Consider the following 13,897-nt stretch of genomic DNA (forward strand, 5'->3'; position numbering starts at 1 on the left):
AGCAGTGAATGTTTCACAGGAGCATGTGAGGTCCTCACATCGATCACTGATCGATCATAAATACAGTTCATTAAGATTTCAGTGTGCGAGCAGATGAAGGCCTCTGATTGGTTCTTTGATATCAGCTGCATGAAAGAGGAATAAACTTGTTCCAGGCTGAGGACAGAGTCTTCACCACTTCTGAATAGTGATGTGTCGGTCGCGAACGAAACGGCTCTTAGAGCCGACTCTTTGAAGTGAACGACGCGAGCCGGCTCCTTATTGGGAGCTGAGTTTTTTCTTTCTTTCTCTCACCCTCTCTCTCGCACTTTTTTCCGCACGCGAGCCTTGTGCTTTGCGCTGGGCAGAGGGGGGAGGGGCGGTAGTTACACTCGCAGTAGCACAGGAACAGAGCGGGAGGGAGAGAGAGAGAAAGAGAGCCAGGGACAACGTCACATTAGAAAGGTATAGTAATCATCCACAACTATTTTCAGTTGCAGATGATAAAGGATTCAGAAAGTTTATTCATGCAGGCCCATATGACAGAGATTATGCATCTTCTTTTTGTTTTCATATTTTAATTTATCTTTAATTGTGTTGTGGTTTGCAGTGTTTTGTGTTGTTTCACTTTAAATTTGTTTAAAAGGAAAAAGCTGAAAATTTAAATAGTTAAAAGTTGAAATGTAAATAGTTGGTTTTTGTATTATATGATTTATTTATTACATTTTATGTGGAGTGAATAAATAAAAGTATATTTACGGTGGCCCCTAGAGACAAAGCACGTACGAACACAACAGAAGTGCTCCAGGATGCTAGGGGGCAGTGTTGAGCTTTCCTTACCTAGTGGCTACGCAAGCCAGCAAGTACCAACGACCGGATTTGGTGTGTGGTAGTAACAGGTAAATGAACATTTTTTTAAAAAAAATATTTGAATATATATGAGTGCTTGTGTATAAATACACAAACAATACACATATGCTTTCAATTGTGTAATTTAAGTGATCTAGGTAGCTCTGTTTTGGAAGTTCAGTTAACGCTAGAAATGTGTTTTGGAGTTTGTACGTGCTTTGTCTCTAGGGGCCACCGCATATACTTATATATAAACATATATAAATAAAACCACGTTTTTTTTTTACATTAGTAATTCCTTTTGTGCATAATTTTATATCGTTATTAATAATAAATTAATTAAAGCAACAAAACAACCTGAAGAGCCGGTTGGGAGCCGAAAGAGCTGGTTCTCTAAAAAGAGCCGGAAACCCCATCACTAGACTGAAACAGGAAACCTGATTTCCTCGTGTCAGGTCTTCGCTAAACCTGCTGTCTGATAGCAGCCCTTTCAAAATAAAATCCTGCTGACTGTTGTTTTTCTGTTAGAAGAAATGGGTGGTTATCTCTCAGGTGAGAGGAGGAGGAGCCTATTCTCGAGCGTGTGCTGCTGGTGTCGTCAGACACTGACACGACTCTGCAGGTAAACATCCTGACAGTTAATCATTACCATCTGTGGCGAGGTGACGCGTCACTCTGAGGTCAGAGCAGCGACGTCCAGGAGACACTCAAAGGAAAAGCGCCGCAGATAAACACAGCGACTCTCTACCTGCAATCCAGATGTTATTGGTTTTATTTATTGATCCCTGAAGCAGTCAGAAGGTCAGCACACACCTGACAGATAACCAAAGTGACGCCCATGAACAGCAAATATCAAGTCCAGAGTCAGGCTCAGGCAGAGCTGTGCTGTGTGTGCTGATGGAAACCACAAGCAAACCTTTATTTAAGCTGTAAAATAAGAAGTCCAAACTGTCCAAGCATGCGAACAGGCACATCCTTAAACTCACAGAGGACTCGGCCATCATTAGTCCTCTGACTTCAGAGAGTCTCACCCTGGACTGCAGTCCAACATCACGCGCTCAGATACTGGAGGGAACAACAGGACCACTTTGGGCCGTCGCTGATGATGGTTTAGAGCTGGACACTGATGTGAAAGCAGAGGTCAGGAGGAGCCACGACGCCTGTGCTTTTTCTGATAGAAGAGAAATGACTTTTTTAATTTTTTTTGAATCAGTTAGAATATCTTCCTTCATCGCTGGAAATGTTGGAACCAAACTAAATACTGTTTACGAGCAGCAGGCAGAGCAACAAGCCCGAGCTGCTGTGGAATCTACCGCATGAGTAACAGCACCAAAAACCTCTTTAAATCCTTTTATGTGCCATCTGAGCCATCCCTGCACCGTTTTAGTGGTTTTTACACACAGTAGTGATTTTTTACTGCAGGATTACGTGTCATGATTTTGTATATTTGGTGTATTTTGGATGTGGAGTTCTTTCTGCTCTTTGTGGATCATTTCTCAACTGTCTGTAAAACAAGTTTCCAGTCAGGACAATGAAACGCCTGAATCCTGCACACAGGGAGACACAGGCGATAAGAATCAAGGCCAGGAGAGATTACCAAAATAAAACAGGAAGTGAGCAGCAATAACTACACATGTGGGAAGTGACAAAAGAGGAAGAGACAGGAAGCACCGAGGTGAAAATATTCGGGGTCGCTCCATTTCTTCTTGACCGTCTTCAGTTTGAACAAAAATGTTACGGTCCAAAGTCTGAGCGGTTATAATGTGCACGGTGAAATTTTAGCTTCATACATCAAACACATTATATATTTATATTTACAGTGATAACTGAGACTTTGTTAAATGTCTTCATGTTTTGTCTCTTTGTTTAATTTAACCTGAATTATGAAACTCCTCCAGGACAGAAGGTCTAACATTGACAGGTATGTAGAGCACGTCTGCTCATTTATAATTGGACGTTCTTCTGGAAACTCCAGTTTTTGTTTCTCTTTGGAAAATACAAGATTTTTGTTTCTGTGGTACAACCTGTCATATTTGTTCAATCCGGCATGAAAGTTGCATAAAAATGTTTTTTCTTCATTTTTGTGGACAAGGTTACTTTATTTACACCTGTAGGTAAATTTGCTTTACTGAAAAATACGTTTGGCAACCACACCTGTTTAAACCTGACAGACACATATTTGGTAATTAGACGAGATGAATCAAATCAAAAAACAGTTCTTATTAAGTTCAGTGATGGCAGTTCACCCCATAGAGGAGTTACCCTGTGACTCACCTGTCAGACGTGATTTTATTTATTTTCTGCTGTGTTTGACTCGCATCTATTTGAAAGAGTGTAAACACAAAACATGATTTTATTTTATCTGCTGGAATATGCAGAAAATAGGTTTAAATGTTAAAGTCAAAGACTGATAGGTATAATTTAATGTATGATTAATTCATTGTGCGTAAAAATTAAAACAAATAAAACAAGTTTTAAAAAGAGACTTTTTCATTTGGTTACATTTTATATGATGGAATATGCAGAAAAAGTAGAATTGGGCTGAAACGTCTGTTGCGTTATTACGAATTCAGGTTGTGTATCATGTTGTTAAAAGTAACTAATTACTTTTGAAAATAAGTAAACAGTAAAGTAATGGGATTACTTTCTTGGAGAAGTAATCAGTAATAAGTAACTGATTACTATTTTCAAGTCATTTGACCAACACTGTTCAGATTAATGAGGCGGTGACTGATGTCATCAGTCCTGCTTATGTTCACATTAACTGTATGAGAGTGAATTAAAACTGTTCAATCATTTCATGTTAAAATGATTCTGCATGCTTTATTTTACATACATGGAATTCTATTATAAAGCATTTAGAAATCATCACTGTTCGTCCTTTGCACTGTACATTTTTCATCAGTGTTTTTTCATATTTAACCCGTCAGCACAAACTTTGGGCCCTGACTTTAGTAAATCAGAGGTGGCTGTGCTGGTTTGAGACGGATAAAAACTGGAAACACTGGTTCAAAGAAGCAGCACCGTGATGGAGGCCAGCTGTAAAAAAACTAAAACTCACAAAAACCAAAATGACTCCAGTGCACGAGAGGACGCACGTACACCCCAAACACCCCTCAACATGTCCAACCATCAGTGACCTCGGCCTCTCAGGTGAAGATTTCCTGCTTTTCTTACTGATTTTTAGGGACTTTGATCGATAAATGAAACAATTTCAGGAGATTTAAAAGGAAATGTTTACAGCTGTGTTAGTGCGTGTAACGTGCAGTAAAAGGATTCATGAAGATGAAAACACCTGAGCGAGGTTCCAGCTGCGGTTAATGTTTACCTGCTGATATCAGCTGATATCTGTGACCTGTGTGTTCTCTGGCAGCGCGACACGCCTCGCACATGTGACTGCGCACACGTCTGCAGCAAAGAAAACATCCTGAGCTCAGATCCTGCAGATTACACACTCGGTTTAAAACGTGCAAACATGCAGCCGTGACTTAGAGCTGCGACATAAACACGATAAAAGGTTGATTTCATAAAAAAAGTCAGTTATTCATGAAATATTTCAAACTGTGAGATAAACAGTCAAACGTGAGGAGAGAAAGTACAGAAACAGAAGTTTCCCCGATTCACCAGAATAACGAGATTTCAGCTCGACGTCTGACATCACACCGACGAGCAAACGTCAAAACGTCATGTTTCACTGAGTCTGCAGCACGAAGACGTGATCGTCCACAGTTTGCTGCTAAAAACACAAAATCATCATCGGAAAGATTCGACTTCAGAAAAGATTTAAATAAATTTATAACATAAAAAATAAAACTTACAAATGACGAACAAACACACGTGTGATGAGTTTAAATCTAAAAAGCAGAAAAGTCAATTCAAAATTTAAAAGTGTGTCTGTGTGTGTCTGTGTGTGTGTGTCTGTGTGTGTCTGTGTGTGTGTCTGTGTGTTTGTGTGTGTCTGTCTGTGTGTGTCTGTGTGTTTGTGTGTGTCTGTGTGTGTGTGTCTGTCTGTGTGTGTGTGTCTGTGTGTTTGTGTGTGTCTGTGTGTGTGTGTCTGTGTGTGTGTCTGTGTGTTTGTGTGTGTCTGTGTGTGTGTCTGTCTGTCTGTGTGTGTCTGTGTGTTTGTGTGTGTCTGTGTGTGTGTGCATGTGTGACAGGAGGTCATGTTTACAACATGCCATGACTCAGGAAAACATTCCTGCAGTCTCACATCCTCCTCTGCAGCCGGCTCAGTCACGTCGCTCACGAGGAGTCTGAGAAGCCTCCTCTTGACTCCTCTTGACTCCTCCTGCCTCCTCCTGACTCCTCCTGCCTCCTCTTGACTCCTCCTGCTGCTGTTTACAGCACAAACCACCTGAAACAGCTTTGGCTTCTCTTTGACAGAAAGCGACACCTGTGCTGAGCTGAAGCGTTTTACAGCCCAAATGTAAAAATGTCCTGAATGTCAAACACGAGCAGAGAGCAGCAGAGAACAAAGCGCTCGTTCTTCTGTTTGTTCCTCTGAGACGCTCAGTCCAAAGTTTGTTCCACACAGATAACTCCGAAACACCGAAACAAAGCTAATATAACTAACTAACTAACTAATATAAGTAACTGCAGCGGTCCTTTCATGCTGCTTTGGATCCTTCAGCAGCGTCTTCGGTTTTAGCTGCACGTTTTTCCAATAAAGTAAGTATTTAAACTGATATGAAAAACAAAAGTGGAAACGGTTACGATCGTGTCTGAAAGGACCTCTGAGTGATGAGAGGAAACAAACCGAAGAGCCAGGCTCCAAAAGTCACAGTGAAGCTTCTGGAGATGAGTCTGGGTCACATTAATGGAAACGTTTCTGCAGGACGACTCTGATCTGCTGTCACAGCCTGCAGCGCAGGTGGAGCAGCTTTAGATAAACACCATGAACCAGGTCAGGGTCATGTGACCACAGCAGCTGCTGATAACCAAAGAAAACAGACCCGGGATCATCTGCGGGAACCAAGGTCGGGTCTCACAGTGAGTCACAGGACCAGAGACCACGTACACAGGTGTCAGGTATTCACTGCACACCTGAGTGTCAGCATGTGAGGAAGATAACACAAGCTTCATGGTCAAAAACAGGACAGGTTAAGGAAAGTTAGGATACCTTGGTGGGTATATAAAAAGTACCAAAACAAGAGTATACAGTCAAATAAGTGAAAATTAGCTGTAAAAACCAACGAGAGCTAATAACTGTGTAAACAAAGGTTTAAAACTATGAGAAGAAATATTGAATGTGACTTTAAATAAATAAAATGTAGAAATATGAGACAAAAAGTTGTGTATTTGACACAAAGAGTGTGTTCTTAATCTTGTTATCCAGAGGCTGCAGCTCCGTGGCTGATGCAACATTAGTGCAGAGGATGAGGAGCCCTGCAGGAGGAGTCAGGAGGAGGAGAAGGAGGAGGAGGTGCATGCTTCTCATATATAAACAAACACAGAAAGACGAAAAACAGACAAACCTGCGAACACTGAGGCTTACTGCGCAGACGCAAAGATCGCTGACAAACTTGTGGAAAAACAAACATGAGTCACGTCGACGTGAAAAACATGAAGCCCACCAAGTTTGAGGACGAGTACTACGACGAGTACGAGTACTATAACCTGACGGATAAATACGCAGGTGAGCTAACCTGTCCTGGTTCGGTCCGGTTCGTGTTCCGGGCCCGGGAAACTCACTGCTTTAGTTTTTCTGTTGCAGAAGGTTCGGCTCGGAAGGGCAGGACAAAGAAGGAGGCCAGCGACAACACCAACAGACACAACCCCGCAGGACATGAGCGCAAGATCGTGGAGAAGCTCCAGAACAGCGAGAAGAAAGCCAAGGAGTGAATATTGAGGTAAACCCAGGAAAACCCTGGAAAACCGTGTTTGTGTGTCAGTAACTGTGAGCCGAAGTAAAGCAGGAATGCTGTTTCAGTCAGAGCTAAGGCGTCTGACTCACACGAGTCCGTTTGCACTGACAGAGGCCATAAACACTTCAGAACGGGCAGATTTCTGAACGCTGTCTGGTCTGTGGCTGTTTGGAACGCTGGAACTGGGCAAATGTGACGCCAGACGCGCCGCGTGCAGAACTTCCTTTACGATTCTCTGAATTTAAGCCTCTACCGCAGCAGTTTTTGCAGCCACACTTTGACTTTACAGCCCTCAGAAAAGGGTCCAAAGTTTCTTTTTTATATCGAGTCCTGCGCCGATTTTTTGACAGCGTGTTTCCTGTGTAGGAGGTCCAGTTTGAATCCATGTTCTCGGTTTCTTTGCTCGAGGATCGGTCTGAATCCGAAACCGTCGATTTTTAAACGAATGTTTGGAACACAGCATACTGAACCACATCAGGCCTTTTCCTAAACTGCGCTTGCTCCACAGTTATTAACAATAATTGACTGTTAATTAACAGCTGAATTTAAAGCCAGCTGTTCTTGTTACAGTTAAGGTTGAGGAGCAGTGACGTCATGTGTGAAAAGACAGCATAGCTGTTGTTTTAGCTATAATATATGTATAATATATGTAATATATTTCCTGTAGAATACGAATTCCCTCAGAACAAAACTGTTTATTAACTCCTGCCCCTCGCCTCCTCCACGTCATCACCAGGTTCATAGTTTGAATGGGCAGATTTCCAGTAGAAGTTTGTACACTTTTACAATCCTCCTCCTTCTTATCTCCTCCTCCTGCTCCTCTCTCTTCCTCTCCTTCTTTTCCACATCCCTGTTCGTCTTCTTCATGTTCTCCCTTGTCCTCCTCCTCATCTCTTTTCTTCTTACGTGTCCTCCTGGTGGCCTGTGCAGGTACTGCAAGTCAGTTAGAAACGATACAGTTCTTACATCATTTTTAAGCTTTATTATGATTTAATCGTACAGGATAAACTCGTAGATGTAGCTGACAGATCACGTAATGAAACTGTAGATGAAGAAAAACATTATGGAAAAGTTTAATTTTGGATTTTAAGCTTTTTTTAAACAGATTTTTAACACGTGGTGCTGCTGTTGGTAAATAGATGCTTGAACTCCTCGTGTTTATTTATTTTAATTAATTATTTTATATTTTTCTTTTCCACTTCAGGGAATCTCGGACGGCTCATCCCGGAAACCGACCATGGCGTCCTTGGCGACAGAACGACACGTGCAGATGGCAGGAGCGTCTGAGCTCCGATGGGCCCGCAGGTGTTGGAGAGCTCTCACCTGAGGCGGCGTGCCCCTGGGTCCCCGCTTGGACCGCGACCGCGCACCGAGACTGCGGTGGCGGCAAATGGCTCATTCTTAAGGATGTTTTTTAAAACTTGTTTTTACGATTAAAGACTTCTTAAACTGAAATGAGAGTGTTCATTGTTTCTTCCTTTTAGGCCTCAGTGAAAAAACACAGCCTGTATATAAAAGATGGATGTAGTGAGGTGCCAGGAAAGAGAGCCTGGAAAGTTCAGAGCCACACTAATGTGTTTAAACACCAACGTCTGAGCTTTTGTGGATGTTCTAAATGTGAAGCACACTCTGACAGCTTGTTGAAACAAAGCACCAGACTCCACTGACAAAAACAGGAATTAAAGCTTTCAGATCACAGGAGTGATGCACTGCTGCTGAGTGCTGCTAAGGGATCGGGAGGATATCTCTTATGACGGGTAAACAGGTGAAAATGTTCTAAATATAACCGCTGGAGTTGGTGGGCCGTCATTTGAAGCAATGAAGGTTTTAAAGCTAACCAATCACAGCAGAAGCAGACAGCTCAGTTTATGAGGTAAAACTCCTGTTTTTGTGAATGGCGTCTGGTACAGCTAACACCAGCTGCACTTCCTCAGGCAGAGCTGTTTGAATGCAGGTGAAGAGGTGAAAATGTGCAGGTTAAAGGTCAATCTCATCTGCAAAGTGATGAAACAAAGTGATTGTGACGCCACGAAGATGGAAACACAGAGAACGTGCAGCAGCGATGTAACTTCACCAGCAGCACTCACACAGGGTTACAGTTAGTTATGGTTAGAGTAAGGGGCTACTGTAAATATCAACACTTCACCGAGTTCTTTTGATTCCTCAGAGGCATCCGATGGAAGACAACACTGCTCAGTAGACCATTTAACACTTATTTCTCTTTCACATTACTTCTAGAAGGGAGATGCGTCCTGCATGACACGCTGCCGCGGATCTCAAAATGGTGACGCGCGCTTAACAGTTTTATTACAGAAGCTCTCTCATTCTAGTCTAAACAACAGTGTCTCAGTAACTTTCCTCTAGAGATGGTCCCCTCTTATCTACAGGGTGGGCCATTTATATGGATACACCGTAATAACATGGGAATGGTTGGTGATATTAAAGTCCTGTTTGTGGCACATTAGTATATGTGAGGGGGCAAACTCCTCAAGATGGGTGGTGACCATGGTGGCCATTTAGAAGTCGGCCATCTTGGATACAACTTTAGTTTTTTCAATAGGAAGAGGGCCATGTGACACATCAAACTTATTGGTAATGTCACAAGAAAAACAATGGTGTGCTTGGTTTCAACATAACTTTATTCTTTCATGAGTTATTTACAAGTTTCTGACCACTTATAAAATGTGTTCAATGTGCTGCCCATTGTGTTGGATTGTCAATGCAACCCTCTTCTCCCACTCTTCACACACTGATAGCAACACCGCAGGAGAAATGCCAGCACAGGCATCCAGTATCCGTAGTTTCAGGTGCTGCACATCTCGTATCTTCACACCACAGACAATTGCCTTCAGACCCCAAAGATAAAAGTCTAACGGGGTCAGATCGGGAGACCTTGGGGGCCATTCAACTGGCCCACGACGACCAATCCACTTTCCAGGAATCTGTTCATCTAGGAATGCTCGGACCTGGCACCCATAATGTGGTGGTGCACCATCTTGCTGGAAAAACTCAGGGAACGTGCCAGCTTCAGTGCATAAAGGGGGAAACACATCATCATGTAGCAATTTCAAATATCCAGTGGCCTTGAGGTTTCCATTGATGAAGAATGGACCCACTATCATTGTACCCCATATACCACACCAAACCATCACTTTTGTTGTTCCAACAGTCTTGGAGGGATCCATCCAATGTGGGTTAGTGTCAGACCAATAGCGGTGGTTTTGTTTGTTAACTTCACCATTCACATAAAAGTTTGCCTCATCACTGAACAAAATCTTCTGCGTGAACTGAGGGTCCTGTTCCAATTTTTGTTTTGCCCATTCTGCAAATTCTGTGCGCCGATCTGGGTCATCCTCGTTGAGATGCTGCAGTAGCTGGAGTTTGGAAGGGTGCCATTTGTGAGTAGCTAATATCCGCCGAAGGGATGTTCGACTAATGCCACTCTCCAGTGACATGCGGCGAGTGCTACGCTGTGGGCTCTTGCTGAATGAAGCTAGGACAGCCACTGATGTTTCTTCATTAGTGACAGTTTTCTTGCGTCCACATTTTGGCAAATCCAACACTGAACCAGTTTCACGAAACTTAGCAAGCAGTTTGCTAACTGTAGCATGGGAGATGGGTGGTCTCTGTGTCCACTTAATACTACACTATATAACTTTATAACACTTATTATTAATAAAAAGCATAGCATTATTGAGGCACTGCAAATTATTTAATCCCAACACTACGCAAAGCATTATGTCAATTAGATGTCCCCACTAAGATATGAATACCTGACTGTGTGTGTGTGTGTGTGTGTGTGTGTGTGGAGAGCATGGATCCTCCAGCAGGGGGCAGCATCTCTCAGCCATTGAGAGTCTGGTATGAGTGTGTGAAGTGTGTGAGGACTTTACAGACCACAGTGACGTGCTGCCAGTTGCTGTGATGTGTTGCCTGGCTTCACTTGGACTCTGGCCCTGTTGTTCTGTGAGCACAGACTTTGAGCAGGACTCAGAGAAAAGTTGTCTGATCACACTGAAGTTTATTGTGCTGCAGTTTTAGATGCGAGCTTATGCAACAGCGCGGCGTTACGTAACACAGATTCTGCAGAGCTCACACTGAAGTTCAGGACAAGCTGCAGAGCTGTGAGCAGCAGCAGGTGATGAAACCGCACTCAACACTCAGACGTCCCCACAATCAAAGATGCTCCAACAACCTTTTGGGTTTTTATGTGGAGTAAAAATCATCCCACAGGTTTCTACACTTCATTAGGAATTAGCATAGCAACCTTCAGCTTCTCATTCTTAATAGCACACAAACTGTATATAAATGATGGACATAGGCAAATATGACATCATCCATGTCCTGCATTAACATTTGATCGTGTTCTTGGGTTTTTGTTTTAACTAATGAAACTGTTCAGAAAGAAGCACACGGGGGTAAAGAGCCCAGTCATTCAGGAGGAGCTCGGTGTGGAGTCGCTGCTTCTCCACATGGAAAGGAGCCCGTGGAGGTGATTCAGGACGTTCTGGGCAGACCTGAGAGTATGTCTCAGCTGGCTTGGGAACCCCTCAGTACTCCAGAAGAAATAGCCTGAGGACCTGGGCAGGAGAGCGATGTGGGCATATCTATGCTCGCCATTGTGATCCCTGTTATCACCAACTGGGGTTTAAGTTTTGTTGAGTCAGCTAACACAGGAGTCCAGAACAAACCTATGGGCTCAAAATGTGGTCATAAATATTTTGTACTTGTAAATCAGTTTTGTACTTGTAAATCAGGATTTGTATGTGTAAAAAGAATTTGTGTGTGTGTAAAAAAGATTTGTGTGTGGACTTAGCCAAAAAAACCCTGCAAGTTACACGTACGAATTTTAACCCTATTTTTCTTCCTTTCGTCTGATTGGTCAATGTCATGTCAATCACAAATGTAATAATCCAATCAGAGGACAGATGGGTTTGGCTGTCGGAGGGACGCTTTTTTTGAACTGCAGGTCCTTGAAGGGAATAAATGCCCTTTTACATGCCAACCCAGCGTTTTCCTTCATCACCACGAAGGAAAACAGTCTGTGGTCGTCTGAGTTTGGTGATTTTTGTGTCACAGGTCTACGTGCTTAATACAGGGACTTCCACAGCCTTTTCAACAGCGGGGGGGCGGGCAGTGTTTTGGAAATGACAGTCTTCATTACAAAGCTTTCTTCGTTATGAATTAGCATACATGTTTTTATTGAACATTTGAAGAACTAGCAAAAAAAAAACGAAATTCTTGTAGAGGACATAAAGTCAGAGACAGAAACGACAAGGAGCAGGTGCATCTAGTACAGGTAGAGCTGCTGCAAAAACCCACAGAGCCCAGCAGCCAGCACAACAAATTCTGGATCCTTTGCTTTTAGTTAGCAGTTAGCATTAGCAGCACATGCTGTGTCCGATGTGAAAGGACTTTTATGCTGCGCACTGTGACTCACAGCAATGGTCCCGGGTCAGCCCTGACTTTGTGTTAAACTAATCAAATCAAATCACTTTTATTGTCACATCACATGTGCAGGTACACTGGTACAGTACATGTGAGTGAAATTCTTGTGTGCGAGCTTCACAAGCAACAGAGTTGTGCAAAATACAATAATGTAAAAATCCTAATCCTAAAGTAATGATGGTATTTCTAACCACTGACATACCACAACTTTATCCTTTCAACAGCTGCTGAAAGTTAGCGGACCTAGCTGCTATCAGATATTTATATAGAGATCCTCCAGCTTCAAACTGTATTACCCTTCAAGGACCTGCAGTTCAAAAAAGCGCCCCTCCGACAGCCAAACCCATCTGTTCTCTGATTGGATTATTACATTTGTGATTGACATGACATTGACCAATCAGACGAAAGGAAGAAAAATAGGGTCAAAATTCGTACGTGTAACTTGCAGGGGTTTTTTGGCTAAGTCCACACACAAATCTTTTTTACACATACAAATCTTTTTTACACACACACAAATTCTTTTTACACATACAAATCCTGATTTACAAGTACAAAACTGATTTACAAGTACAAAATATTTATGACCACATTTTGAGCCCATACAAACCGTCCACATCACCTCGACCTGTTTGGGTCTCCCTCTCGAAGCTGTTTTATTCTTCCTCATGGAAATGTTTCGGGTTAATATTTTTTTGTAACTAATAAAAGGATCAAATCAGTCTTGTTCTGAAGTCTTGGCTGGATGGCGAGATGAGGTCTGTGACAGCGATGGAAGCAGCAGTTTGCTGGGTTGTTGTTTGCTTGTTTTTATAAAGAAATGTTTGATTAGTTTGATTAGGTGACAGTTTAAAAAAAGCTTTTCAGGTATGAGCTGGGCGTGGTCATGTGACCTGCAGGTTGACTGTGTGTTTGCAGCTGTGCAGATGTTTCTGGCCGTGTGTTTATTAAAGTGAAGTGCCGGGTACCTGCAGCAGCTCTCCTCCGCTCACAGCGGCTGAATCTGAACTATCGCTGTGATTGGTTCATCGCCCGCCTCGCTCCGTGTGAGCGCAGATACGGCGTGAGACGGGACGCTTATTTATTGACGTTTATTGAACACAGGCACTTTCATGTGTGCCGTCAGGGCTTCAGCGGCGGAGATGCCTCGCTGACAGCCGAGACACTTTTTCATTATTATTTCATATCTGACGTCTTTCCAGAAAAAACAGGAGTTCGGTACTCTGTACTTTCCCTCATCTCAACAACAAATCTCATGTGTGGCATAAACCCAGCTGTGCACTGCTTGACCTTTGCTTCTTTAACAGCTCTGAAACTGGACTCAGTAGAGACCCCAAAACTCAATACAGAGTAATTTGCTGCTTTTTCCTGATTGGTTCCCCTTTATTACTCTTTAGATGTTTTTTAAACTGCACAAACTGTTGAAGCATGTAGGCACCCTTCAGCATTAGTGTTTTGCCATATTTAGCCAAGAAGGTGGAGTGCTGTTATCAGCTAATTCTAGCTAGCTTGTTAGACTGTATCTGGTCTTTAAGTGATGACGTATGAACCCTGGGTCCAAACTACTCTGTGTTTAATAAGGCTGTTGTGTTTTTAACATGTTTTAATGTTTGTATATGTTAAACCCTTACGCTGTAACTACAGCTCAGCCCATGCAGCAGTATATTAATGACTAACCTGGTATTGTGGATGGATTATCTCAGTTGTTCTCCTGACTGAAGTTTGGTCCGTTTACAGCATCCTGCCATGCGATTGCATTT

General features: G+C 42.6%; 1 protein-coding gene across 1 annotated transcript; it reads left to right on the forward strand.

Moving 5' to 3' along the window:
• The first annotated feature begins 6,267 nt into the window (after positions 1-6,267).
• nupr1b (nuclear protein 1b) lies at positions 6,268-8,147 on the forward strand. The gene is made up of 3 exons (XM_063470894.1): positions 6,268-6,463; positions 6,542-6,677; positions 7,897-8,147. Exons 1-2 carry the CDS (start codon positions 6,367-6,369, stop codon positions 6,667-6,669), a joined length of 225 nt encoding a protein of 74 aa, XP_063326964.1. The 5' UTR covers positions 6,268-6,366; the 3' UTR covers positions 6,670-6,677; positions 7,897-8,147.
• The last annotated feature ends 5,750 nt before the right edge of the window (positions 8,148-13,897 follow it).

Source organism: Pelmatolapia mariae, linkage group LG4, assembly GCF_036321145.2.
Source record: "Pelmatolapia mariae isolate MD_Pm_ZW linkage group LG4, Pm_UMD_F_2, whole genome shotgun sequence".
Lineage (NCBI taxonomy): Eukaryota > Metazoa > Chordata > Actinopteri > Cichliformes > Cichlidae > Pelmatolapia > Pelmatolapia mariae.

Bases quoted from the DNA above. Each gene is read 5' to 3' on its own strand.
- nupr1b (XM_063470894.1), top strand. From the start codon at position 6,367: ATGAGTCACGTCGACGTGAAAAACATGAAGCCCACCAAGTTTGAGGAC. The intron at 6,464-6,541 runs GTGAGCTAACCT...TTTCTGTTGCAG, and splicing joins CCTGACGGATAAATACGCAG to AAGGTTCGGCTCGGAAGGGC.